This window comes from Giraffa tippelskirchi, chromosome 7, assembly GCF_054371585.1.
Source record: "Giraffa tippelskirchi isolate mGirTip1 chromosome 7, T2T-mGirTip1v1.2.pri, whole genome shotgun sequence".
NCBI classification, from domain to species: domain Eukaryota; kingdom Metazoa; phylum Chordata; class Mammalia; order Artiodactyla; family Giraffidae; genus Giraffa; species Giraffa tippelskirchi.
Window position 1 is genome coordinate 71844006 of NC_137281.1, and position 27446 is coordinate 71871451.

General features: G+C 43.8%; 1 protein-coding gene and 1 long non-coding RNA gene across 5 annotated transcripts; one reads left to right on the forward strand and one right to left on the reverse strand.

Annotated features, from left to right (window-relative positions):
* Window positions 1-26919, forward strand: ARL14EPL (ARF like GTPase 14 effector protein like). Of its 4 annotated transcripts, XM_081513725.1 has the most exons (5): window positions 1-235; window positions 671-890; window positions 18932-19036; window positions 21035-21174; window positions 26144-26919. In XM_081513725.1, exons 3-5 carry the CDS (start codon window positions 18941-18943, stop codon window positions 26364-26366), a joined length of 459 nt encoding a protein of 152 aa, XP_081369851.1. In that variant the 5' UTR covers window positions 1-235; window positions 671-890; window positions 18932-18940; the 3' UTR covers window positions 26367-26919. The 4 variants fall into 4 exon arrangements, with proteins under 4 accessions (XP_081369851.1, XP_081369850.1, XP_081369852.1 ...); XM_081513724.1 differs by lacking the exon at window positions 671-890; XM_081513726.1 differs by lacking the exon at window positions 1-235 and having other exon boundaries at window positions 624-890.
* Window positions 19681-26527, reverse strand: LOC145514836 (uncharacterized). Its single transcript, XR_014060493.1, has 3 exons — window positions 22966-26527; window positions 21751-21898; window positions 19681-19874 (listed from the first exon to the last, which is right to left on the reverse strand). It is a non-coding gene; the product is annotated as an uncharacterized LOC145514836 (long non-coding RNA).
* Window positions 26920-27446: the final 527 nt, after the last annotated feature.

Consider the following 27446-nt stretch of genomic DNA (forward strand, 5'->3'; position numbering starts at 1 on the left):
GGAGTTCAGGGGGTCTTTCAGCAACCTGCCTGCTAATGGGTGGGGCTGGGTCCCCTCCCACTCAGCTGCTCAGCCCCAGGCAGTCATATCCAGTGCAAACTGGCTGGTGGGTGGGGCCTGGACCCGGCACTAATAAGCTGGAGGCAGGAGTCTGAAACGGCGTTTACCACCTCCAGCGTCCTCGTGGTTGGACGAGCTCCCACAAGTGGCCGCTGACAGCGCCTGTGTCCCCAGGGTGAGTCCCAACTGCCTCCTGCCTCTCCAGGAGTGTCTCCCAAGATCAGCAAGTGGGTCTGACCCAGGCTGCTCTCCCGTTACCGTCTCTGCCTTGGGTCCCCGAGAATGCGAGATTTTGTGTGCGCCCTTTAAGAGTGGAGTCTAGGACCCACCGCCTTCCGGCTCTCCTGCAAGTCAGCCCCACTGGCCTTCAAAGACACAGTTCCCGGGGGCTCCTCTCCCCTCGCGTGGCCCCTGGCTGACGAGTCCAGTGTGGGGCCTGGGCTCCTCACGCCCGGGGGAGAACCCCTCCAACTGGGACTACCTTCTCAGGGGTCAGTTACAGGGGCGGGGGCTCGGGGCAGCTGGTGCTGGTAGCTCTGAGGGGACACGTTAGGCCAGGTCTCGGGGACGGAGGGTGGGGCGGGGAGTCCTGAGGCCCGGAACTCGACAGCCCCTGTGGTGAGGCGGACTCGGCGCTGGCAGAAACAGGAAACGAGCCAGGAGGCGCAAGCGCGCTTGCTGCTCCAGCCTTCTGTCGCCCGTCAGCGCCCCCTGTCGGCAGAGCTTGCAAAATCAAACCGTGGTCGGCCGAACCCCAGTCCTAAGGTCACACAGCCGAGAGGAAGAAGGTAGATTTGGGACTGAGAGATAACCGCTAATCACCTACTCAGGTCAGTCTAATTATTCTGATGTTAACACCTGGAGAAACAGAGGCTTAAGGCCACAGTGCTAGGAGAGGCGGGCGTGTGTGCTCAGTCGCTTCAGTCGTGTCTTAGACTCTTTAGTCTAAACTCTGAGACTAAACTCTTCAGTCGTGTCTTCAGACTCTTTGCGACCCCGTGGACTGTCGGCCGCCAGGCTCCCTCTGTCCGTGGGACTCTCCGGGCAAGAACCCTGGAGTGGGTAGTCATTCCCTTCCCGACCCAGGGATCGAACCGCGTCTCTTCCGTGTCTCGTGCGTTGGTAACGCGGGTTCTTTACCACCTGTGCCACCTAGAGCAGAAGTCAGTTTTTGTTGTTGTTTTATTTTTTAAGGCCCTACCGGTGTCCCAGACCGCACTCGAACTGTATCTAACATTCTCTGCCGGTTCTGAGGGAAAGCTTCGGCCTTGCTTGCGTAACCACTCCAGACGCGGCCGACGCTGTGGCTGCCCTTTCTGTCAGTGAAGCACCTCTCCCCAGAAGTCAGAATTTAAGACCAGCTCAGAAGGCAATGGCACCCCACTCCAGTACTCTTGCCGGGAAAATCCCATGGACGGAGGAGCCTTGTAGGCTGCAGTCCATGGGGTCGCTAGGAGTCGCACACGACTGAGCGACTTCACTTACACTTTTCACTTTCATGCATTGGAGAAGGAAATGGCACCCCACTCCAGTATTCTTCCCTGGAGAATCCCAGGGACGGGGGAGCCTGGTGGGCTGCCGTCTATGGGGTCACACAGTCGGACACGACTGAAGTGACTTGGCAGCATTTACTGCCAAACCCTGTTTACTTTGGTATTTTTGTTTTGACTGTCAGCTTGAAAGTGAAAGTCGCTCAGTCGTGTCCGACTCTGTGACCCCAGTCCATGGACTTCTCCAGGCCAGAATACTCGAGTGGGTAGCCTTTTCCTTCTCCAGGGGATCTTCCCAACCCAGGGATTGAACCCAGGTCTCCCGCATTGCAGGCGGATTCTTTACCAGCTGAGGTATCAGGGAAACCCAGACTGTCAGCTTGGAACGCGGTCAACATGCTGAGAAGCCACAGGTGAAACCTTTTAATCCATGCCGTCCTCCAAGGGGTCTTCCCTAACCAAGTATCAAACTCGTGTCTCTTATGTCTCCTGTATTGGAATGAGAGTTCTTGACCACTAGTGCAAACTGGGAAGCCCTAATTCACAACCTTACCATAAACCAGACAGCGTCACTCAGACGGTCAAGAATCCACCTGCAATGCGGGAGACCTGGGTTGGGAAGATCCCCTGGAGGAGGGAATGGCAGCCCACTCCAGTATTCTTGCGTGGAGAATCCCCATGGACAGAGGAGCCTGGTGCACTACAGTCCATGGGGTCACAAAGAGGACAAGATTGAGCCACTAAACTAGCTAACCAGCCAGGCAACCCTTAGAAACAACAAGCAGTGCTTCAGGTAGATACGTTGTTCAAAACAAAGGAAAACTTTCTAAAAATAATTCTTAAAGCTAAATTTAGACTTGTGTTAAACCTTTAGGCGAATGCATTTAAATAGGTTGTTACTTCTACTTTGTAAACATTAGATTTTTATGAAATTCCAAAAGTTCTAAAAAAAACTAGTTTCTTGCTGTCAAATCACTATTGGTTATGGTTTATAGTTGCATTTTGCAATATAGATGGTACAGAGAGTACAGCTTAAGAATATTTTATTGATACAAGTAAACTTTATTGATACAAATGAATGTGCTTAACCAAGAATATGGTGATATTTCTCAAGAAAGCTTGCTTTAGCTGAAATGCTGACGTCCTATAGTTTGCATAAACTGTGGAAAGAGTTGAAAAGGATTTTAAATCATAAATCATGAAAAGGATTTAAGTGAGTCCAAAGTTAATTTAATTCAACATAAATTTTGATTGCAGGTGTTAGATGTGTGGAATGTATGAGTATTGAATTTATTGATGCATTTTGAATGTCCTTACTGATTTTTTTCTTTTAAAAGCAATTAGTGACTTTTTTTGGTTTGTTTTTATGCATGTTTCCATTTCAGATTGGAAACTCTCCTTCTCCTCTGAGGAGGAGAGTAGTCAAGTGAAAGTACTGCACTGCCCTTAGCGGGTTTCTCTAGGGCTTCTTAGAAGTATTTTATGGATTGCATAGCTGTTGATTAAGTATAGCCAATTCTTGATTATGCCAGCTGCGGGTAGGGGGGTGGGGAAACTTGGACAAAGAGGAGGCTCAGGATGGCTCTTGTCCCTAACCCCCACTTCAGTTAGAGTAGCTAGAGTTTTATTGGCTCAATATATTGGGGTTTACTCTGAGAAAAATCTAAAAAACAATGTGTGAAAACTGATGGACTCGACAACCTGCAAAACCCTTTGCAGATGTGACATCACGTTGACACTATAAATCATCTTGTGTTGCAGCCTCTGGAAGTTCCACATGCCCCCTCTTTAATGTCTTCTTCCTTTCCTCTGAAATGACTCACCTTTGGCTGTAGAAGAGATCAAACAGATTACATTCGAGGAACACAAAAATTCTAGAGCCAGTGTGCATGTTGACTGATCTGTGGTCACCAAGAAACATCCCCTCCACATGCGCATTCTTGAAGTAGTAGTGTTGTTATTTTTTATTAATCTATTTTAATTCTGGGTTAAGGTTTTGCGCCATCTGCTGGACATATTTTGCCATGCTACAAGAGAACATTTATCCTCAGAAGTGTTTTTGAAATATTTATTAATACTTTAAAAAATCGTCAAAGGCATGTTTATTACAGGAAACAGATAAGTGTAGGAAATAATATAGCATAAGACAAAGATCCAGAGACAACTACTACTAATATCTAGCAGTTTGGTTTTTTTTTAATACACATAAAAATATGTCCCTGGAGTAGGAAATGGCAACCCACTCCAGCTCTAGTATTCTTACCAGGAAAATTCCATGGACAGAGGAGCTTTGATGGGCTACAGTCCATGGGGTCACAAAGAGTCAGACACGACTAAGCACACACAATGCATGAATATGTCATCATTAGGTTTGATTTGTGTTTTCAGGGGTTTTGTTTTGTTTTGTTTTTATTGAAGTATGGTTGGTTTACAGTGCTGTGTTCCAGGTGTTGGAGAAGGAAATGGCAACCCACTCCAGTATTCTTGCCTGGAGAATCCCAGGGACGGGGGAGCCTGGTGGGCTGCCGTCTATGGGGTCACACAGAGTCGGACACGACTGAAGCGACTTAGCAGTTCCAGGTGTACAGCATATACCTATACACACACATATATATTGTTTTTCAGATTCCTTTCCATTACAGGTTATCACAAGCTTCTGAAATAGTTTTCCGTGTTTTACAGTAGGTACTTATTATCTATTTTCTGTACCATAGTATGTATCTGTTAATCCTAAATTCCCAAATTATCCCTCCCACTTCCCTTTTGGTAACCATGAGTTGTTTTAATACGTCTGTGAGTCTGTTTCGGTTTTAAATAAGAAAAACTGTAAGTTTGACATCCGCACTCTGCTCCTCTGGGGCGCGGCTGTAGTGAAAGGAGAGGGCACTTTGCAGATAGGCGATCCATGGGGTGGGAGTGCTCTTGGGTTCGCTGTGTGTGAACCTTAAGGTTTGCTTTGCGAGTTAGGCGAGACAGGGGTCTTCTTACCTTCCAACTTGCCTGGGCAGTGTGGGAGGAGGTCCGGGTGGGGTGTGGGTTAGACCCTGGGGAAAAAGTCTTTTATTGCTGAGATTCCCAGGAATCAGACCCCTGAGTTACTAGTCCAGTGTGGCACTGCCCCTGTGTCAGTGGTCACGTGCTGAGCACCAGTGTGCTCGTGGCTATGACATATGCTGCAGACCTGAAGGAGACTTCCTTTCTCCTTGCTTCCAACACTTCCTGTATTATGTCAATATTACGTTATTTATTTACATAAAGCTCCATTATTATTATAACTAAACGGTAGCCTACCAGGCTCCTCTGTCCATGGGAGTCTTCAGGCAGGAATACTGGAGTGGGTTGCCATTTCCTCGTCCAGGGGATCTTCCTGACCCAGGGATCAAACCCCTGACTCCTGCATTGCAGGCGGATGCTTTACAACTGAGCCACCAGGTAAGCCCATAAAAGGGTCAGTTAACTCAGATACTCTTGCCTGGAAAATCCCATGGAGGGAGGAGCCGGGTAGGCTGCAGTCCATGGGGTCGCTAAGAGTCGGACACGACTGAGCGACTTCACTTTCACTTTTCACTTTCATGCATTGGAGAAGGAAATGGCAACCCACTCCAGTGTTCTTGCCTGGAGAATCCCAGGGACGGGGAGCCTGGTGGGCTGCCGTCTATGGGGTCACACAGAGTCGGACACGACTGAAGCGACTTAGCAGCAGCAGCAGCATATTGGGCTATGTATCTTTTATAAATATAAAAAATGATGCTCTCATGTCCTTCCTAATTCTTTTCATCTTAAAGTTTGAAATTAAGATTGCCAACTCTGTATTTTTTGTTTGAATGTTTCCATATATTTTTATTTTTTTTGTTTTTAGCCTTTTTGATATATAGTTTAGAATATTACGCTAGAAGATACAATAGAGTTTGTTTTTTTAATTAAATTTGTCAGTGTGTTAAAAAGGAAAATAAATGAAGAAATCTGTTGCTTTGAAATGAGATAAGTCCAGTACCAGAGACCAGTATATAGACCACTAACTATAACACAGGGCTTCCTCAGTAGCTCAGTAATAAAGAATCTGCCTGCCAATACAGAAGACCCAGGTTCGATCCCTGGATCTGGAAGATCCCCTAAGGAAATGGCAACCCACTCCAGTATTCTTGCCTGGAGAATCCCAAGGACAGAGGAACCTGGCAAGTTATAGTTCATGGGGTCACAAAGAGTCGAACTCCACTGAGCAACTAAACAATGACAACTGCAGCACAAGCTTGGAAACATAGAAGCAGGATGCTGACCCTAATTGCACAACAGGACTGAGGAAAGGATCAGTGACATTTAGTGACAGGTTAACTGGAGGATGCAGTGACCGTGAGGCTGGGAAAGTAGACTTAGGTCATGTATCAAAGGCTGAGGGTCACAAAACTCCACCACCGTGTTGGAGAAGGAGGGTGACACAGTGTAAGGCAATTTTAGGAGGATAACCATGGTAGTCATGTGTGAAGATATCAGGAAGGATTGAAGGCAGATAAGCCAGGCTAGGGCCCCAGGCTGGCCTGGTAACTGTGTGGAGTATGAAACAGAGATGAACATGCCTTATTCAATGAACGTAGGAATCAGAGCAAAGTAGAAAATCACACCCCATGACTAAATACTGCTAAATAAAGTAAAATTTGGACTCAATTGTGAAAGAAATCTGAGAGAAAATGTATGGTTCTGTGGATCTGGCTTCCCCAGTGGCTCGAGGGTAAAGAATCTGCCGCAGTGCAGGAGACCTGGGTTCGATCCCTGGGTCAGCAAGATCCCCTGAAGAAGGAAATGACAACCCACTCCAGTGTTCTTGCCTGGAGAATCCCAGGGACGGGGGAGCCTGGTGGGCTGTCATCTATGGGGTCGCACAGAGTCAGACACGACTGAAGCGACTGAGCACACAGCACCCATGGATCCTTAACAATATGCAGAGCCTTCCAGTATGAAGTAGCAGACCCCGAGGGAGACTGGAAACCCTTGCCTTAGACTTGAAAGTCTTCAGTAGACTTGCAGCACGTCCTTGGCACCTGAGTGACCAGGAGGATGGGGCCGAGTGTGGAGACACGCAGAGGCGATGCTTGCTGTTGGAGTGGTAGGATGGGGAGACAGGGTGGCGGGCGGCCGTGCAGTTACTAGGTTTGATCAGTGAAAGGACGAGGGACATTCCAAGTCAGAGGAATTGCAAGCCAGGAGCACGTGCAAAACCAGGACGAATGGCCTCCATGCTATGACCAGAGATAATCTGAAATGATTAGGATGGGACCTCTCCAGAGGCACTGGGGGAAAAACCAAATAACTGGTGAAGAATACACAGCAGAACAAATACACCATAAAGCAGAAGAAAATAGGAACAAATTTCTCCATGAAATAAAAAATCCAGAAACATTCCTCTTGGAAATGAGAGATCAAATCAGAGATAGGACTCTTTTAAAGAGATGAATCATGTCTTATTTGTCTTTTTATCTTTCACAAGGTGCCTCACGAGGAAGGTATTTAATCAATGCTTGCTAAGTGAATGATTCAAAGAGCAGTCATAACAGACCCCAGTGAGCACCTCCAGGGATCAAGCCACTGGTCCTAGTTCAGGTTATTGGCTTCATTCACTTCTGAACCTTCATGGTGATTCCCATTAGGAAGTCTGTCCTTTCAAAAGTACGACTCATAAGAGTTTCACAATGGAACAGTACCTTCATCAAACAATAACCTGCGATAATGGTACCAGATAGTGAGGATTCACCTCATTGGGATCCTTCCAGTAGAGGCTTAGATAAACCCACTGAAAGCCTGTTCAGTAGCTGCTGAGAAGAATTCTAATGCATTTAGGAAGTTAAACTAGAGTTTCCGACTGCAGCCCCTTCCTCGATGCTCCTGACTCTCAAAATCAGTGACTGTTTAATTACTTTATAAGCCATATCCTGTATCACATTGGGTTTATTAAAATTATTTGGCGGCAAGTAACATTTTCTTATATCCCCTTCTTTCTCACATGAAGGTAGTATACTTTCTTACATGAAGGATAAGTACTCATTTGTGCTATGTTATTTTCAGTTAATAGAATATTCTGGAAATTATGTCATAAAGATCTTCCTCATTGTTTTTCACAGCTGCATGGTAGTCTATGTTTACAGTATATGTGGGTACATCGTACTTTATTCAACCACTCCTATATGTATGGGCATTCCAATATTTCCCAGTTTAAGAAATACTACAATAAATAAGTTTATGAGTGGTGTTATTTTTAAAGTAACAGTTGAACTCTTGAACAGTGTGGGGGTTGAAGTGCAGACTCTCTACAATGGCAAAATTCTGATCATAACTTGTAGCCAGACTTGCATATCCAGAATTCCTCTGTGTCCAGGGTTTCTCTGAATCCATGGATTCAACATTCAGCAGATTTAGCTATCCATGAATCATGTGTGTGCCTGCGTTCTAAGTCGTTTCAGTCGTGTATGACTCTTCTTGACCCTATGAGCTAAAGCCCATCAGACTCCTTTATCCATGAGATTCTCCAGGCAAGAATACTGGAGTGGGTTGCATGCCCTCCTTCAGAGGATCTTTCCAACCTAGGGATTGAACCCGCATCTCTTACATCTGCTGCATTGGCAGGCGGGTTCTTTACCATTAGCGCCACCTGGGAAGTCCATGGATCATGTAGTATTATGGTATTGAAAAAAAAATTCCTGTATAAGTAGACCTGTGCAGTTCAAACTCATGTTGTTCAAGGGTTAACTATACAGTTTATGTTACAAATTCATATATAGATAGCTGCTGCTGCTGCTAAGTCGCTTCGGTCGTGTCCGACTCTGTGTGACCCCATAGACACTGACAAATGAATATAACTTATGAATATATATATAGGATTTTACACTCCAGGAATTAACAGGTAACTGAGGAATGTTTTATTGTGTGAATTCTTAATTTTAAAAAATCAGCCAATTTTAAATTACCTCTACTTAAGCTCTAAAAAACCTGAGAACATCCGAAGAGAGAAAATTATTTTCTTAGTCAAAGTCATGTCAAAGTGCAGTATATTCAGGACTAGGAACTTTAGCAAGGCATAATTAACTTTACAAAATACTGTCTGCCATCTTCTCAAATCATACTGTTAATCTTTTTTAAAAATGATGTCAGGTTCCTCTGAAGCTTTGCTGGTTACATGATTAGTTTGCAACGCTTTAGATTTTTTTAAAGCAGGTCTCCCCTTTTTTGTTGTTGTTGAAGTGTGGTTAATTTACAGTGTTGTGTTACTTCAGATGCACAGTGGTTTAGTTATGCACATATATGTATATTCTTTTTCAGATTTCTTTTCATTATAAGCTATTGTAAGACATATAGTTCCCCTTCACTATTAAAAAAATCATTAGATTTTGCTTGAGAAACTTGAAAATAATACAGGAAAATTATTTTGTATAATTTATATTCTTTTTCAAATTGAAGAAATAAGAGGAAGCAATAACTTTCGAACTTGTGGCATACATTTCTTAGCACTTAAATTTTTTAAAAAGATTTTCAGCCGGGGCTTTTCTTGGTTGATCACAGTCTGTGTGGCTTAGATGGTAAAGTGTCTATCTGCAATGCGGGAGACCCGGGTTTGATCCCAGGATCGGAAAGATCCCCTGGAGAAGGCAATGGCAACCCACTCCAGTATTCTTGCCTGGAGAATACCATGGACAGAGGATCCTGGCGGGCTGCAGTCGGTGGGGTCACAAAGAGTCCGACATGACTGAGCGACTTCACTTTCACTTTCCTTCAGCTTTAGAGGATAATCCCTTGTATTTGGCCCTTGATGTATGTTTGTTCTTTCTGTAGCGTCTTGTGTGGTCAGATCAGTGAAGAGTACATTCTTCTGTCATGCATGTAAGAACAAAGCCAAACATTGGCCAAAGATGTATTTTTGTAAGGTGTGATTGCCTGTGAAAAAATCTGGTAGGATTTTTACATGATTTGAGGATTGTTAATCCTTAACATGGAGAAGGCAATGGCACCCCACTCCAGTACTCTTGCCTGGAAAATCCCACGGATAGAGGAGCCTGGTAGGCTGCAGTCCATGGGGTCGCGCAGAGTCGGACACAGCTGAGCGACTTCACTTTCACTTTTCACTTTCATGCACTGGAGAAGGAAATGGCAACCCACTCCAGTGTTCTTGCCTGGAGAATCCCAGGGACGGGGGAGCCTGGTGGGCTGCCATCTATGGGGTCGCACAGAGTCAGACACGACTGAAGCGACTGACTTAGCAGCAGCAGCAATCCTTAACAGGCAAGATGGAATTGGCAGTTCTTAAATGACAAGCTGACATATTTTTGATGGGCAAAATTTACTATGTAATCTCAAAAATACACCCTTTGCCCTATGGTTATAAAATTCAGGTCCAACATACTTAATTCTGGTACCACCTTAAGGTTTTACATCACTGCCAAAGGGATTGCAAGCTCTTACAACTAAGATTTTGTTTCCTTTTTCCTTGTTTTTGTGGCAGAAGTTATTAGGAGTGAAATTACGGTTTTTACCATATAATTCAGAAATGAACAAGGCGGGTGTTAGTCTGTCTGGGAAGTGGTTTTAATGACTCACATCACAACATGTGAGTCCTGGTGACAGAGGAGATGATTAGAGGACTGTAATTTAGAGATTAATGTATGTCTTAGGCACAGCTTATAAACATGGTTTAGTTTTCCTCTGAGACAACACAGTTTTTTTCTAAATGGTTTTTAGCTTTAATGTGTATACACACATATATATATATTTATATGCAATACTTCCTGTGTAATCTCAAGAATACAGCAGTTACTTAATGGATATGAAATTCAGGTCAAATATACTTAATTCTGGCATCACCTTTAGGTCTTGTATCCCTGCCAGATGGGTTGGAATCTCTTGTAACTGACAGTTTTGTTTCCCTTCTTTGTTCTTTGCAAGATTACTGTGTGTGTGTGTGTGTGTCTGTGTCTGTGTGTCTGTGTCTGTGTGTGTGTGTCTGTGTCTGTGTCTGTGTGTGTGTGTCTGTGTCTGTGTTGTGTGTTAGTCACTCAGCCATAGTCCGACTCCGCAATCCTGTGGACTATAGCCCACCAGGCTCCTCTGTCCATGGAGTTCTCCAGGCAAGAATACTGGTGTGGGTAGCCATTTCCTTCTCCAGGGGATCTTCCCCACTCAGGAATGGAACCTGGGCCTCCTACATTGCAGGCAGATTCTTGGACCATCTGAGCCATCAGGGAAGCCTTTACTACATACATGTATCTATAATATATATATTGGGCTGTTTACACTGAAGTATAAAAATAGCTAGGAAACAATTTACTGTTAACATTACTTGAATATCTGAAATCGAGATATAACATCGAGCAGTAGAGTTAAACTTTGGATTCTAGATTCGTTGTTTATTGCAGATTGAAGATGGGTGAGCAAATGAAACGATCATTGCCTGATTTTACATGATTTTAGATAGACTCGTGGTGGAAGAGATAGGTAACAATTACACCCACCCTCCACCCCCTCCGTTTTTCCACCTCTCCTCCTCTCAGCCACTATGACAAAGCGTTAAATTGTAGGAGCACCTTAGGGGCCTTCTGACTTTTCCCCCAGAGGGTTCTGCGGTTTCTCAACAAAACAAAGCAAACGAGGCAGTACAGTTTCTCTTTGTCCGGTATCCTTCTCTTCTTTATCATCCAAACATAAAGGTATGTGTGCTTTCTCTTTCCCACTGCTTCGGCTTGGCAAAGCAGCTCTCATTGAGAAGCAGGCACTCACAACATTGTGAAAACCATCACTGGAAAGACCCTCCTTTTCAAATGATGCTCTTGAGTCCCTCTGAGGCTGGCAGAGAGAGGAGAGGCAAAAGCAAGCCACAGGATGTCGATTCTGAATAGATATTACCACAGTCAATGTGGTGTAGGTAAGAGCAGAAGAAAACGGGTGCCTTTGTTGCAGAGCATCGTAAAACAAAAACGGAAACTAAGAAATGGGCATACAAGGGCCTTAGGAAAAGGACCTCCATACTTGAAATTTGGGATGAGTGGTTCTGAAGTATATTTACCAGGACACATTTGAATGTATATTTAGCAGCATCAGGCTGAAATGGCCTAGGCTGCTGGTCTCATAAACCAGTTTTCTTCTTTCTTTGCTTTCCATTGATGGGGCAGAGTCATCAGGCAGACGTCTTTTTTTTTTTTTTATAATCCTTAAAATCGCAAGGAGGAGTTTAAATGTATAACTCAAGAGATTCAGATAATGAGTGAGGTGTGAACCCTTCAGGGGCTTTGGTTTCATTCAGATTAACCACAGACTGCAGCCTTCCTGGCACTAACAAAAAAATAGAATAAAAGCAACAGTATAGTCGCACATATCATATTCTCTTCTGAGGGCATTTCTGATTACTTTATGATGGCTGTTTTCACATTGTTTTATACTGGGCCATTTTGCGTGTGTGTGTGTGTGTGTGTGTGTGTGTGTGTGGCAAATCCAGCAATAAAAATGTTCCTAGGAATCTTTATACATTGCAAATAAAGTTGTTTCTAAAGCATTAACATTGTTTATCTAAAAACACTCTCAAAGACTTGGATCAAAATAACTTTTAATTCTTATGGACAAAGGGCAATGGAGATTTCGTTGGAGATATCAAGCGATTTTGTGGCTTTGAATACAGCTCAGTCAGCAAGGGAACGGCCTAGATCGATCACCGGCACGAAAGTTGTCTCTTCTCCCAAATATGTCCCTGGTGGGATTTGCTCACCTGTCAGTTATCTCAGTGATCTGTCATTTTCACCAAGAATGGGAGCTGAGGCTCTTAGAGACAGAATGAGATTACCATAGCTTGACTCTCTCCTTCAAGGGCATTGAATGAAAATGTGTGTGTGTTTTACTTCTGAATGTTGCCTGAGGGGTGTCTGACTGAGAGCGTCTCTGAATAAACCCCTCTATCTGCTACTGAGTAAAAGTGGAGACCCACTTTTGAGCTAGAGCTTAAACTGAAAACTTTTCCTCCCTTGAAAATTTGAGAATATCCTTAGGGATAAAAGTAGAAAAAGCACTTTACCTCGTGCAGGATACCATCAGTTGACTTCAGCCATACTGTGCTGGAGGCAACCGGAAGAGAGAGTAAAGTGCTTATGGTGTGAGTCATTTCCCTGCATTTCCCTTGATGACGGGTGCCTGAGAGTGAGCAGAAATTCGGAGCTCAGGACCCAGTGCTGTTTCTAGGGTGACCTAGTCCTGGAGGCCTCCACAGAGTGAGAAGTTTTCCAAGCTATGTGGATCTGGAGTTTAAAGGTAAACATAATTCAATCATGCTGGCTCCTATGTACGTATAGTAGTAGTAGTAGTGTGTGTGCTCAGTCGTGTCCTACTCTTTTTGACTCTGTGGACTGTAGCCCACCAGGCTCCTCTGTCCAGGGGATTCTCATACCGGAGTGGGTTGCCAGTTCCTCCTCCAGGGGATATTCCCAACCCGGGGATCAAACCCAGGTCTCTTGTTCCTGCATTGGCAGACAGGTTTACCACTGGTGCCACCTGTGCATATAAGTCAACTATTAATACTTCATCTGATTCCTAACCTGAGAAACTGGAGAAAAGCCTGTCTGTCCAGGGCTCTTCCCAGTCAGCACTTTCTGAAAGGATTTTTAAGAGTAATCTTGTGTGTATGTAACTTTCTTCTTTTCAGCTGACTTCTGAATCCAATTCTGAGGTCAGTTATGGCTCGTGTGTCTGAAATGGGAATCCTTTCCCAGCACATCTTAGAAGTGTGTGCTGGGACAGAGAGGCGGGAGGAGGCGGACTTGAGTTGATCTAAATCCATCTTCCCTGGTTCCTAGTCCAGCTTTCATTGAAAAGGCTCCATGTGGCTCAGGTTGATTACATCCCATCCCTAAACGATACCCTGTGGTCATCATAAAAACAAAGCTTGAAGCAGTGTAACTTCCTGAAAAGGGCTTAATTTAGGGGGTCAGACAAATCTGGATTTTAAGCCCATGTGGCCTACATGATCTTTCTGAGTCTTAGTTTCCTCATCTATAAAACAGGGATAGCAGTATCTAGTTCAGAGTGCAGTAGTGGAATTAAATGAAATAATATATGTAGAGTGGTGGTGGTTAACAAAGTGTTTGGCACATAGTAGGAGCCTAATAATTAGCATTATTAGTGTGATATTTATGAAATATTTATTGAGTACTAGCTATGTACTGGGCTTACCAGGTGGCTAAGTGGTAAAGAATATGCCTTTCATTAAAGACACGGGTTCAATCCCTGAGTTGGGAAGATCCCCTGAAAAAGAAAATAGCAACCCACTCCAGTATTCTTAATCTTAATCTTATTTGTGTCGTGGATGCCTTTGGCCAGCTGTTGAATCTATGGCCCATTTCTCAGAATGTTGTTTTTTTTTTTCCAGAATGATGTTTTTAATCATACAGAAAAAAATCTATAAGATTACAAAGAAAACCAATTATATTGAAATATACTTACCAAAATGTTAAAAAACAATTTATGTTGGTGATACATGTTTTATTGGGGCTTCCCAGGTGGTGCTAGTGGTAAAGAACACTCCTGGCAATGCAGGAGACACCGGAGACATGGGTTCGATCTCTGGTTTGGAAAGATCCCTAGGAGGAGGGCATGGCAACCCACTCCAGTATTCTTGCCTGGAGAATCCCATGGACAGAGGAACCTGATGGGCTACAGTCCATAGGGTTGCAAAGAATTGGACAAGACTCAGGTGACTTATCATGCATATGTTTTATTATTAATGCGTCAAATGAGATCTACCATCATTTTGAAGAGATGATGAGTCTCAATAACATTTTGACATATCCTCAACTATAATGAGTTATAAAAAAACTTCTTTAAAAAGTGTGACTAACACTGTTGTGGTTTGTTGGTTGCCTTATAATAAAAGGAAGTATCAGAATTTCAATTAAAGGTGAGTAAAAATAAATAGGTATTCTTTATTCATCCAAGTTCAAGGGCCCCCTGCTTTCCCTCTCTGGTTAGGAACCCCTGCATGGAAAATGCCAAGCAGGGGAATAAATGGAGTTCTGAACCATTTTATTACTTTTCCTGGGACAGATATTTTGGACTCCTCAGTTCAGTTCAGTCGCTCAGTCATGTCCAACTCTTTGGGACCCCATGAATTGCAGCACACCAGGCCTCTCTGTCCATCACCAACTCCCGGAGTCTACCCAAACCCATGTCCATCGAGTCAGTGATGCCATCCAACCATCTCATCCTCTGTCGGCCCCTTCTCCTCCTGCCCCCAATCCTACCCAGCATTAGGGTCTTTTCCAATGAGTCAACTCTTCGCATGAGGTGGCCAAAGTATTGGAGTTCAGCTTCAACATCAGTCCTTCCAATGAACACCCAGGATTGATCACCTTTAGGATGGATTGATTGGATCTCCTTGCAGTCCAAGGGACTCTCAAGAGTCTTCTCCAACACCACAGTTCAAAAGCATCAACTCTGCAGCACTCAGCTTTCTTCACCGTCCAACTCTCACATCCATACATGACCACTGGAAAAACCATAGCCTTGACTAGACGGACTTTCGTTGGCAAAGTAATGTCTCTGCTTTTAAATATGCTATCTAGGTTGGCCATAACCTTCCTTCCAAGGAGTAAGCATCTTTTAATTTCATGGCTGCAGTCACCATCAGCAGTGATTTTGGAGCCCCCCAAAATAAAGTCTGACACTGTTTCCACTGTTCGCCATCTATCTGCCATGAAGTGATGGGACCAGATGCCATGATCTTAGTTTTCTGAACATTGAGCTTTAAGCCAACTTTTTCACTCTCCTCTTTCACTTTCATCAAGATGCTCTTTAGTTCTTCTTCACTTTCTGCAATAAGGGTGGTGTCATCTGCATATCTGAGGTTATTGATATTTCTCCCGGCAATCTTGATTCCAACTTGTGTTTCTTCCAACCCAGCGTTTCTCATGATGTACTCTGCATAGAAGTTAAATAAGCAGGGTGACAGTATACAGCCTTGACAGACTCCTTTTCCTATTTGGAACCAGTCTGTTGTTCCATGTCCACTTCTAACTGTTGCTTCCTGACCTACATACAGGTTTCTCAAGAGGCAAGTCAGGTGGTCTGGTATTCCCATCTCTTTCAGAATTTTCCACAGTTTATTGTGATCCACACAGTCAAAGGCTTTGGCATAGTCAATAAAGCAGAAATAGATGCTTTTCTGGAACTCTTTTGCTTTTTTGCTGATCCAGCAGATATTGGCAATTTGATCTCTGCTTCCTCTGCCTTTTCTAAAACCAGCTTGAACATCTGGAAGTTCATGGTTCACATATTGCTGAAGCTTGGCTTGGAGAATTTTGAGCATTACTTTACTAGCATGTGAGATGAGTGCAATTGTGCAGTAGTTGGAGCATTCTTTGGCATTGCCTTTCTTTGGGATTGGAATGAAAACTGACCTTTTCCAGTCCTGTGGCCACTGCTGAGTTTTCCAAATTTGCTGGCATATCGAGTGCAGCACTTTCACAGCATCATCTTTCAGGAGACTCCTAATAAAATCCAATTGCAGTTTTAGGACCTGGTGGAATTCTACTAAAAATTCTGTTTGCTTTATTCAGAGTAGGAAGAAGTAAGTTTTACCCCTAATCTAATCTATTTGTGGAGACCTACATTTCATGAAGGACTTAAAGGCATGTTGGGTCGAGGATTTCGATAAAATATTGGTTTCTCCCAATGCAGTTAAATGGATGCTCTTTCAGAAGATGTTCTTGCTTGCAAAGATGATCATAAATTCATGTCTATTCCCATGTGGAAGAAAATTTGTTACATGAAGAAGCTAGGAGGTTTAGGACCCATCTGGGGGCAATTTTCTTGAGGAAACTTAAAACTGAGCCCAAGAGAGAAAGGACTCTTTGAGTATGAGTGTGATGGGGAGGCTTCTTGGAGTAAAGAGATAAACCAGAGTTCAAAAGGGAAGGCTAGAATTAGGTAAGCGATGGGAGGGGTGTTAACAGGAGTGGGTAGCTGAGTAGCTTTGGCCCAAGGGAAGGAATGTAGGGAGGTGAGCCTAGATAGGTCGCCAGAGTCCATTTCGATGGACCTTCACTGATACGCCAGGGATGTGGGATGTTATTGGCAGAGGGGAGTCACTGAAGTCTTCATAGGAATCAGATAAAGCCATTTCTGATTTAAGAATATCAGCATGACCACAGTGTTCTGGGTAAATTTAGGGTAGGAAGAAATTGTGGGCAGTCATTTTAGGATGAGATGGTAAAACTGAGTGAAGAAAATTATACCTGTCTAACATCACCTGTAACTTCCTAAGGATAAGGATTCATCTGGAGAACTTATTAATTATTGCAGATCATCACGATTTTCCTCTGCAAGTGGTCACACCAGTAGGGCTGGCATCTGACAGGGAATCGATCGTTTAAAAATAGCTCCATGTGGTTTTATCTCCAGATGGCTGGGGAAAGGCTCCCTGGGAATGTCTGGCTGATGAGATGTGAAATTACATGGAATAGTGTCAAAGCAAAAACTGCACCCGACCAAGTGAAACAGGCAAAGTAGATTTTCTACCATGCTACCATAGAGAAGGAAAGCCAGAACTCAGTCTGAACTCAACTCCACTGAAATAAAAGGTGGGAGTGAAATAGTAGAGGATTTTAGGGGAGAGATCCATGGGATGTGTTGAGCACATTGAATAATTTGAAAGCTTGCAAATGTTCTTCTCTGTGATTAGGCCACCTGTGTTTACTAACTGGCGCTCACCAGTCCACTAATGAGTGAGTTAGGCTTCTACCTCATCTCAGAGACTGGCTAATGGGTACCTGGTCTTTCTCGCTGATAACATTTCAAAGGGATAGTTCATATGCCTTGAGAAAGGCCTTCTGGGCTTGTAAAACTGGCCTTAGGAGGCTGGGAGAAGATTTACATCTCAATGGAGCAGAGAAAGAATTCACAATGACACATCTTCTGAAGAAAGAATGTAAGAAAAGGAAGGTCAAGGCACAGAGTGAGAAGAAGGCGGAAGTTTAGTCAGACTGAGGTGAACATTATGCTCATCTTGGTCATTACTGCTATTACTACTATTACTGCTGTCTTTGGGGTAGCTCCTACCTGACTCATTGGAAAAGACCCTGATGCTGGGAAATAATTGAAGGCAGAAGAAGAGGGCTCAGAGGATGAGGTAGTTGGATGGCATCACTGATTCAGTGGGCATGAACTTGGGCAAACTCCAGGAGATGGTGAGGGATAGGGAAACCTGGTGTGCTGCAGTCCATGGGGTCGCAGAGTCAGACACGACTTGGTGACTAAACAACTATATCTACCTGATAGAGAACGGAAAGGAAGAATCAATGTTAGGAGTGTTAGGAAAGAAAAGTCAATGTGACTTCTAACCTACTCTGGGAACTGGAGAATGGGTACAGAAGAGTGGACAGTCCACGTCTAGTGGCCCTAGACATGGGAGAATGCAGAGGTGTTGGTGGGGTTGGAATTTCTGGTTGGCAGGCAGAGCGGTGGTGTGGATGGACTGGTCATAACTGAGCGTAACCCTGAGGTCCTTTGTTAGAAACGGTGCCCTGCTCCCAGCATGGGTGGCTGATGAGAGAGGCGGAAGCCGGCAGGGCAGCAGTCCCATCTCTGGAGCGTGGTCCTTTCTGGCAGAGCACTGCAGAGAAGCTCAGAGTGTGCATTTGTCATTGGCACCGTGTGTTAGCTTCACCTAAGATGCGCGCATACACAGACACACACACACACACACACGTGTGCCTGCAGACACACACACACACACACACACACGTGTGCCTGCAGAGACATCTTGCACATATATTGAAGTATTTCAAAGTAAATTACAGGCATGTAAGCAGCTGATTGCTTCCATTTAGCACAAGTTGTGTTAGAAATTTGTCTGAAAACTTGAGTGAGGAAGTTGGGGCTTTTGGAGGCAACCTGGGCAATGATTTTGGAAGATGTGATAATGAAACCAGGGGAGGAGAGATGTTCACAGAGTTACTGAAAATGTGTGTATGATATTAACAGGTCTTACTGTTTTTCAAGGAAGTAAGTGTAAGGGTGGGGAAGAACCCAGGTCTAAGAATTTCTAGTCCTCTTCAGCAGGAGTGGATGGCCCCAGAGTTGCCTGCTCCAGCAAGGTCGGTGATGCTAAAAACTGTCAAAGGTACTTTGCTCATTGAACACCGGGCTGAGAAGATGTCAGTAAAGCATTCTGGAGAAGTCAGATGCAGGATATAAGAGTGAGTGGTAAAGAAAAATTAAGAGCCAGGAAAGCAATGGTTTTTCCAGTAAGTCTGGCTTTGAGAAGAGAGTAAGATGTAGAGAGAGAGCAGGAAAGTCACAGGGTTAAGTTCCTCAGAATATATGATGTTAATGTGTTTTTATTTTTTCTAATTACTTCTCTTTAGTGATCAGAAATGAGTGAACAATCAGGAAAAAACAACTCCACGCAAGAGAGACCTGCAGGTCAAAGTTCTCCTGAGAAAAACTGTCAGATCGGACAGAAGCAACTGGTATGGCATGTGGATACTATGATTCTGTGGTATTTGGGGAGTTCTCAACATGAGGAGTCTCTTGAGTTGCCTTCAATTTGGGTGGGAAGGTGGCCCCATCAGGATTCCACGGGAAAGATTTCTGCTCCCTCATCTACATCTTCCTCACTGCCAGGCTGCTCTCATCTCACCTGTCTCCTCTGTACCTCTCAGTTCCCAATGTCCTGTGCAACAAAGTCCTACCCTTGGAATAGAATAATTGTAGAGAATATGGTCAAGTATTTTCATTTAACAAATCCTTGTGGTTTTTTCCCCATGATACACTAATCCTGGCTCTAAAACTTGGCCCATGTTAACACACCTAACCCTTAACACAAGATACTACTGTTAATCCATTTTGCAAAAGGAGAAACTGAGTCTTAGAAGAAGTAGGAGAAATGTGCTTAAAGCACCCCAGTCACTAGTGGCAGAGCCAGGGTTTGAGCAGAGACATCTAATTCCTTGCTGTGCTACAGAGAACAGTAAATCGTGCTAAGCTGTGTTTATTGCACACCTATACCTAAATATAGAATTGTTTCCTAAGGTTGTTTGTAAAACAAAGCCATACACACCAACCAAAATGAAATTTAAAGAAACATACCCATATTATTTTAGAGTGACTAGACTATTTCTAAAAAAAAGCCTGAGGTTCTGTTACTAATTTGTTACATTGAAAGTTTCCCTTTGGTCTAGAAATGTCCTATTTAATATATGTGTTAGCCTGAGTGCTTTGGGGCAACTCAAATTACTTTCTTCTAACAACTTTTGAAGGAGCATCGCTTTACCTCCTGGTATGTGTGCTGTATGATCAAAATTAGTTCTCAGGATTGACTGAAGCATCTTTATTACTTGCCTTTCCAGTTTGTTGTTGTTTAGTCAGTAAGTCGTGTCTGACTTCGATCCATTGACTGTAGCCCACCAGGCTCCTCTGTCCATGGGATTCTGCAGGCAAGAATACCTTCTCCAGGGGATCTTCCCAACCCAAGGATCAAACCCATGTTTCCTCATTGCAGGCAGATTCTGTTCCCGCTGAGCCACCAGGGAAGCCTCAATTTCAAATTATGTGTTTGTGTTAGTCACTCAGTCACATCCGACTCTTTGTGACCCCATGAACTGTAGCCTGCCAGGCTCCTCTGTCCATGGTATTTCCCAAGCAAGAGTACTAGAGTGGGTTGCCATTTCCTTCTCCAATTCAAACTAGAAATATCCCCAAACAGGTATTTTCAGAATTTCCACTAACACGATAGAAAGTCATTCAAGCAAGAGTTTTCTTCTTGCAATCTGGCTTTGACTGAGAGAGGATCCTTCAGGTGGCTGTATTCTGCATCAGTACCCTGGTGCAGTCCACACCCCCAGGGCAGTGGGTTTGGAGACATCCCTAGGGCAGCAGTCCCCAACCCTTTTGGGACTTGGGACTGATTTCATGGAAAACAATTTATCTCTGGACTGAGGCGGGGGAGGGGATGGTTACAGGATGATTCAAGTGTATTACATTTATTGTGTCCTTTGTTTCTGTTATTAATTACATCAGCTTCACTTCAGATGGTCAGGTATTAGACCCCGGAGGTTGGGTACCTCTGTGCTAGAGCTTGGGAATGGCGGGCTCTGTGTACTGTGTTCTCACTATGTTCGGAGACACTTGCCTGGGGGGAGGGGCTTTTACTTCATCCCCACCAGCTTTGTGAAGCCAAGGGGTGTTTTCCAGGTTTAAAGAAAATTCTTCTGTTCCCCCTTGTTTTTTATTTTTTAATTATATGTAGTTTTACACTATGTATTTGTTTATTCAGAAAGAATGACCTAATATGAAAAATTTTACATTATGTTTTGAAACTAATCAGATTAAACTATTTATTTCTCTAGATAAAAGAGCTGAACTGTCATGCCATTATGGTAAAAGTTACAGAAACTTCATCTTGATGCAATGTAAAACAGATAAAACTATCAGATTCTTACTACTAATACATTTTATTTGTTTCATAGCAACAGATAGAGCGGCAGTTAAAATGCTTGGCATTTCAAAATCCTGGACCACAGGTAGCTGACTTTAATCCTGAAACAAGGCAGCAAAAAAAGAAAGCACGAATGTCAAAGATGAATGAGTATTTTTCCTTAAACTCCAAGTAAGATCAAGATTTATTATATTTGATATGTGGGATTATAACATGCATGAGTTCTCTTTGACAAAGTAATTAAAGATTGCCTCTTTTTTATGATTTAAAAATGTATTTTCCATGCTCGCTTCAGTAGCTCGTATACTGAAAATGTATTTTCTAAAGTACAATATCACCCCATATGTCTGGAAGTTAGCAATTTCAAGAAATAGACTGTAATCCCCAATTAGGCATCAATTTTTTAAAAACATGCTTCAGAATTCCTTGCATTGGAGTAATAGATGTAGTATGAACGATGATTAAAATTAAGAAAGATATATAATTATGAAGGGCTTCCCAGGTAGTGCTATTGGTAGAGACTGTGCCTGTCAGTGCAGGAGTCATAAGAGACATAGTTTCGATCCCTGAGTCAGGAAGATCCCAGGAGGAGGGCATGGCAACCCACTCCAGTATTTTGCCTGGAGAATCCCATGGACAGAGGAGCCTGGTGGGCTACAGTCTACAAGGTTGCAGAGAGTTGGACATGACTGAAGTGACTTAGCACTCACATATCATTATGCAACCTCTAGGTGGCGTTTCAGGGGCTCCCAGGAACCCTGATTCTTTGTGTCTCAGTGCAGGAAGAATTCAGTGAGAGGCAAAGTGATAGATACGAAGTGATTCATTAGAATAGGATGCTTGGAAGGGTTATGGGCAGGCAAGAGGTGCCAGGCCCTGAGAACTTAGTGGGCTACTGTTTTATAATCAAAGGAAAAGTGAAGAGGGAAAGACCACCTTCTTCCTCATTTTTGAGTAGATGTCACGTTTCCATCATCGGCTCCTCCTCCAGGTTGGGCAAGGGAGTCTTCTTGTCCCTACATGGTCAAGTCAGGACTGTCATGGCACTATGGAAAAATTATTTCAGGTCTCAGTGCAGTGAGGGCCTTTCATGTGGAAATGTCATCTTTCCATAAATTATTGTTTGTTATGTGTCCAGAGAGCACATCCCAGGGATCATTAACTTCCTGAGCTCCCTGGGCAGGATGTGGGTCTCGTGCCACCATTGTTTTATTGTTTGGGGGCATGTCTCATGCTGTTGTTGCTAAGCAAGCCTGCTTGGTTTTGTGGGTAAGCCAACCTGCTTTCTTCAGTGATCATTAACTTACAGCGTTCTTCCATACTTCTTTCTTCATTACAGTCCTCTAGTGAGGTTAACAGTTTAATCACCTTTTGTCCCTTTACTCTGTCCTTATCAATTAGAAGAAATAATACAACCATAGGAATGAATTCAGGTATCAGAAGGGCACAGAAGTATCATAAATTCAATTATTGCTAGCACATCAGAGGCATAAATTAAGAAGACCATAAAGAAAAAGGTCGATATATTTGACTACATTAAAATTAAGAGTTAATGCCCTTTGCAAGATACCCTAAAAATAACAAGAGATATCACACGGCAGGAGAAGTTATTTCTGAAGGAAAAGATAACCATCCTAAGAGAAAAATGAACCAAACAGTGAATAGGTTTTTATTTCATAGAAGAAAAGGCTTTCTGGGTAGCTCAACCGGTAAAGGATCCGCCTGAAATGCAGGAGACCCCAGTTCACTTCCTGGGTCAGGAAGATCCCCTGGAGAAGAAATGGCTACCACCCACTGCATCTTGGGCTTCTCTGGTGGCTCAGTTGATAAAGAAGCCACCTGCGATGCGGGAGACCTGGGTTTGGTCTGTGGGTTGGGAAGATCCCCTGGAGGAGGGCATGGCAACCCACTCCAATATTCTTGCCTGGAGAATTCCCATGGCAGAGGAGACTGGTGGGCTACAGCCCATAGGGTCACAAAGAGTCGGACATGACTGAGCAACTAGACACACACACACACACAAAGGCTAGTGAACACTCAGGATGCTGAAGCTTCTTTATTGGCACTGTATGGGAAGTGCTGCACTGCCCAGATGGGTAAAGAGTTTAGTCTTCTGATATCACTGTTCATGAAGCCATGGGACATGAAAACAACCACTATTTTAAAACAGCTTGCATTGCCTATGTACCTTATGACCTAACACCTTCACTCCTGAGCGTATATCCTGGAAAAACCCATACATGTACAACAGGAGACATGTTCAACAAACTCATCTCTGCAATAGCAAAGAAAATAAAGCAGTAATAATCCAAATGCCTATCCATTATGGAAAAGATAAGTAGCTGATATATTTGTACAGTGGAATACATATAGACATAAAAATATTTGAATATAGCTACATGCGCTACCATGGATGAATCTCAAATCATGATATAGAATTCAAAAAGAAAATTATAGAAGGGAAAATGCAGTGTGCTTGGAGATACATACACATATGGCATCAGTCAATCAGTCAGTTCAGTCGCTCAGTCGTGTCCGACTCTTTGCGACCCCATGGATTGTAGCACGCCAGGCCTCCCTGTCCATCACCAACTCCCGGAGCTTGCTCAAACTCATGTCCATTGAGTCGGTGATGCCATCCAACCATCTCATCTTCTGTTGTCCCCTTCTCTTCCCACCTTCAATCTTTCCCAGCATCAGGGTATTTTCCAATGAGTCAGTTCTTCGCGTCAGGTGGCCAAAGTATTGGAGTTTCAGCTTCAGCATCAGTCCTTCCAATGAATATTCAGGACTGATTTCCTTTAGGATGGACTGGTTGGATCTCCTTGCAGTCCAAGGGACTCTCAAGAGTCTTCTCCAACACCACAGTTCAAAAGCATCAATTCTTCAGTGCTCAGTGTTCTTGATAGTCCAACTCTCATATCCGTACGTGACTACTGGAAAAACCATAGCTTTGATTGGATGGATCTTTGTTGGCAAAGTACTGTCTCTGCTTTTTAATATGCTGTCTAGGTTGGTCATAGCTTTCCTTCCAAGGAGCAAGCATTTTTAAATTTCATGGCTGCAGTCACCATCTGCAGTGATTTTGGAGCCCCCCAAAATAAAAGTCTGTCACTGTTTCCATTGTTTCCGCATCTATTTACCATGAAGTGATGGGACCGGATGCCATGATATTAGTTTTCTGAATGTTGCATCTGAATGATGCATATGGCATCACCAAAAGTAAAACAAGGAGATGAGATTCCTTTTGGCCAAGTGGAGGGATGCAGTGGGTGGGGCATAAAGAAGATGTCGAAGACCCATCACCCCTTCATTAAGCTGGGCAGTGGGCACGTGAAAGTGTGTTTTATTGATCTATGCATGTGTGTCTTGTACAACTTTCGTACATATGATAGGTTAGAATCTTACAGTAGATAGCACCAGTGGACAGGAAGCTAAGGCCCGTCTTGACGTCTGAGTCGTGGTGGGGAGGATCTGATGAAGGTGCGAGGAGGACTGAGGCTGAGCTGGGCTCTCTGCCAGCTGTGTGACTCCCCATCCCTGTCATTCCTGTAAGAGATTCCCCATCTCCTTATCTGCTGACACCTGCGTTTCCTGTTGACTGTAGGCGCTCTCGTTCCTCAGATGAAATGCTTCTGATATAAGTCCTCATTGGAAGGCTGTCCTGCTAAGTTGAGATGATCAAGCAAATCTGTGTAGTGACCCTTAACCTTCTCCGCTCACAGGAAGGGGACCATGGGTGCAGAAGGTCAGAGTTTCACAGCCTTGTCTGACTTCAACTGGGAATAATGGATACAGGCCCTATGTAGGTACTTCTGTCATTCTCAGGGTTTCAGGCAGCTCTGTACTGAAGAATTTTTTTCAGAGTGGTTTGGTTTTGAGAGGGTGGCAGAGTCCTGGTGGAAGACTTTTGCTTCCTGGATTTGTTGTAGAGGCTGAAGGCATCAAGCGGATGCAAATCACAAGGTAGATCTCTAGTGTTCTCCACTCGTATAGAATTTCCTGCATCTAAACTAGGTGAAAAACAGAATGAGACAGGAGCAGAAGCCATGGCCTCAGGAGACGGTTAGCAGAGAAGTCTTCAGTTTGCTTGTTTTTGTTTTTAGTGATGTCAGTATGGTAACTAACAGTTCTGATGCTTATCTTGAGTCATGCGAAATGTGATTGTGTTCACTACAGTGCTTTTTCTTTTTTCTTTCTTTCTAAAATCTATTTATTTCTGGCTGCACTGGGTCTTTGCTGCGACACATGGGCCCTCTCTGGTTGTGCAAGCGGGGGCCGCTCTCCAGCTGCAATGCACAGGCTCCTCACGCGGTGCCTCCTCTCTGTGCGGAGCACAGGCTCTGCGATGCTCGGGCCTCGGTTGTTGTGACTGGCAGGCTTAGTTGCCCCACAGTATGTAGGATCTTAGTTCATAGACCAGGGATCAAACCTGTGTCCCCTGCACCGGCAGGCAGATTCTTAACTACTGGACCACCAGGGAAGTCCCTTCTTCCTTTTATTATAAAGTTGACCACTATTTAAAAAAATTTTTTATTTGATGTATTTATTTATTTGGGGCTATATTAGGTCTTTGTTGCTGTGTGGGCTTTTCTCTAGTTGTGGCGCTTGGGCTCCATAATTGCGGCTCCCAGGCTCAAGAGCACAGGCTCAATAACTGTGGTGCACCATCATAGTTCCATGATGTAGAAGCTTCCCGCATTAGGGAAGGAACCGTGTCTCCTGCAATGGCAGGCAGATTCTTTACCGCTGAGCCACCAGGTGAAACCCAGTTTTAGGTGTATAGAGGGCTTCTTAAGAAAGAAAAAAAGAGAATATAATATAGTAGAAAAAAATCCCATTAAGAATGCTTGTATTTTTAAGTGAAATTTTGTAGAAGGAAGCTTTCAGTAGCTTTCAATCAGCTATTCCTCCCAATTGGCTTCGGCAGGCTATCACGCCCCCAGCGTGCTGCAAGGATGGCGCGTCACTCTCGGTGACAGCCTGACTGTGTTGGTCAGGGAATGTATGGACTGAATTTCCCAGGACATACTGCCTTCTAAAGTTCTGAAGGGTGGCTGGGTCGTCTTTAGGATTCTGCTTTTCAGAACAAAGGGAGCTTATTTAGGCAGCTTGCTAGCGTCATTCTTTTCCTCTGCAGAGTCATGAAGAAGTACGACAAAAGCGGCAGGCTCATCTGCAATGACGCGGACCTGTGCGATTGCCTGGAGAAGAACTGCCTGGGCTGCTTCTACCCCTGCCCCAAGTGCAACTCCAACAAGTGCGGCCCCGAGTGCCGCTGCAACCGCCGCTGGGTCTACGATGCCATCGTCAGCGAGTCCGGGGAGGTCATCAGTGCTCAGCCGTTTGACATCCCTGACTAGGGAGCAGCCCTGCAGGCTGATCAATTTTCTCTTCTTTGCTTTTAAGCTAGCTTCTTTCTCCTGGGTGAATTTTAGGACTGGGGGAAAAAGTGTTTTAAAACGTAACTTAAGACTCATATGTTCAAAAAAAAAATAAAAACAAAACAACAAAAAAAAGACTCATGTTCTTCGAAGCCACAGAACCGTGTGGAACGGCCCCCCTGCTCTGACCTTCCTGCTGTGCTGTCTCCGATTCCTCCCCTGGTAACCCAGGAGCGAGCCCCGGGATGGTAATGAGTACCAGCACCTCCATCACTGCACTCAGATTACAAACCCCTTTCCCCTTTGCTTGGGACCTTAGGAGACGGAGTGTGAGGATTTTCAGAATTCTGTAGCTGAGAGCTTGTCTTGACATAGAACATAGAGTCATACATTTATAATAGTTAGTTACCCTTAGGCTCTTACGCATCACCAGTTCTAGATCAGGACTGCTCTTTGGATTGACATGGCACTGCATACCCAGTCTCATTTTTTGTTGTTACTGTTTTAATAATAAAACGAAATTTGGTAATAACTTGGCAATGTTTGTGTTAAAAATTTGTATTTTACTTGTAACAAGGAAACAGGACTTGAATATCCTAAAGGTCAGTAGTTTATGTTGTTTTTTCATTTCAAGATCAGTATTTCAGAATATTTTTTCAAGAGGGGAAATCTTTAAGTTATTCGATGAAAGCATGTTGTTGTGTGTTGGCTAATTGAGTGTGTTCATACCTGACTGACTAGATACAAGGTGTGGGTTTTTTCATTTCTGATACATTGTAGGAGGTTTGTAGAAACTGGGACTCTGCTTGCTTTGAGTTTGTTTTTATGAGTCCCTTTTACTGACCCAGTGGTCCTCATCCTTCAGTGTGCGGCAGAATCACCTGGAAGACTGGTTATATGGTAGAGCGTCTGCCCCACCCCTAGTTTCTCGTTTGTTAGGTTTGGGGCAGAGCTCCAGAATTTGCATTCCCCAGGTGAGGTTGTGTGGAGACCTGAAATGTTAGTTTTCAGGGTTTTTTTTTTTTCCTGCATAATCAGTTTCAAAAATAGTTACTACTG

Excerpts from the sequence above, each read along its gene's own strand:
- ARL14EPL (XM_081513725.1), top strand. The coding sequence starts at position 18,941 with ATGAGTGAACAATCAGGAAAAAACAACTCCACGCAAGAGAGACCTGCA. Across the intron at positions 19,037-21,034 it reads AGATCGGACAGAAGCAACTG|CAACAGATAGAGCGGCAGTT; the intron begins GTATGGCATGTG and ends TTTGTTTCATAG. Across the intron at positions 21,175-26,143 it reads TATTTTTCCTTAAACTCCAA|AGTCATGAAGAAGTACGACA; the intron begins GTAAGATCAAGA and ends TTTCCTCTGCAG.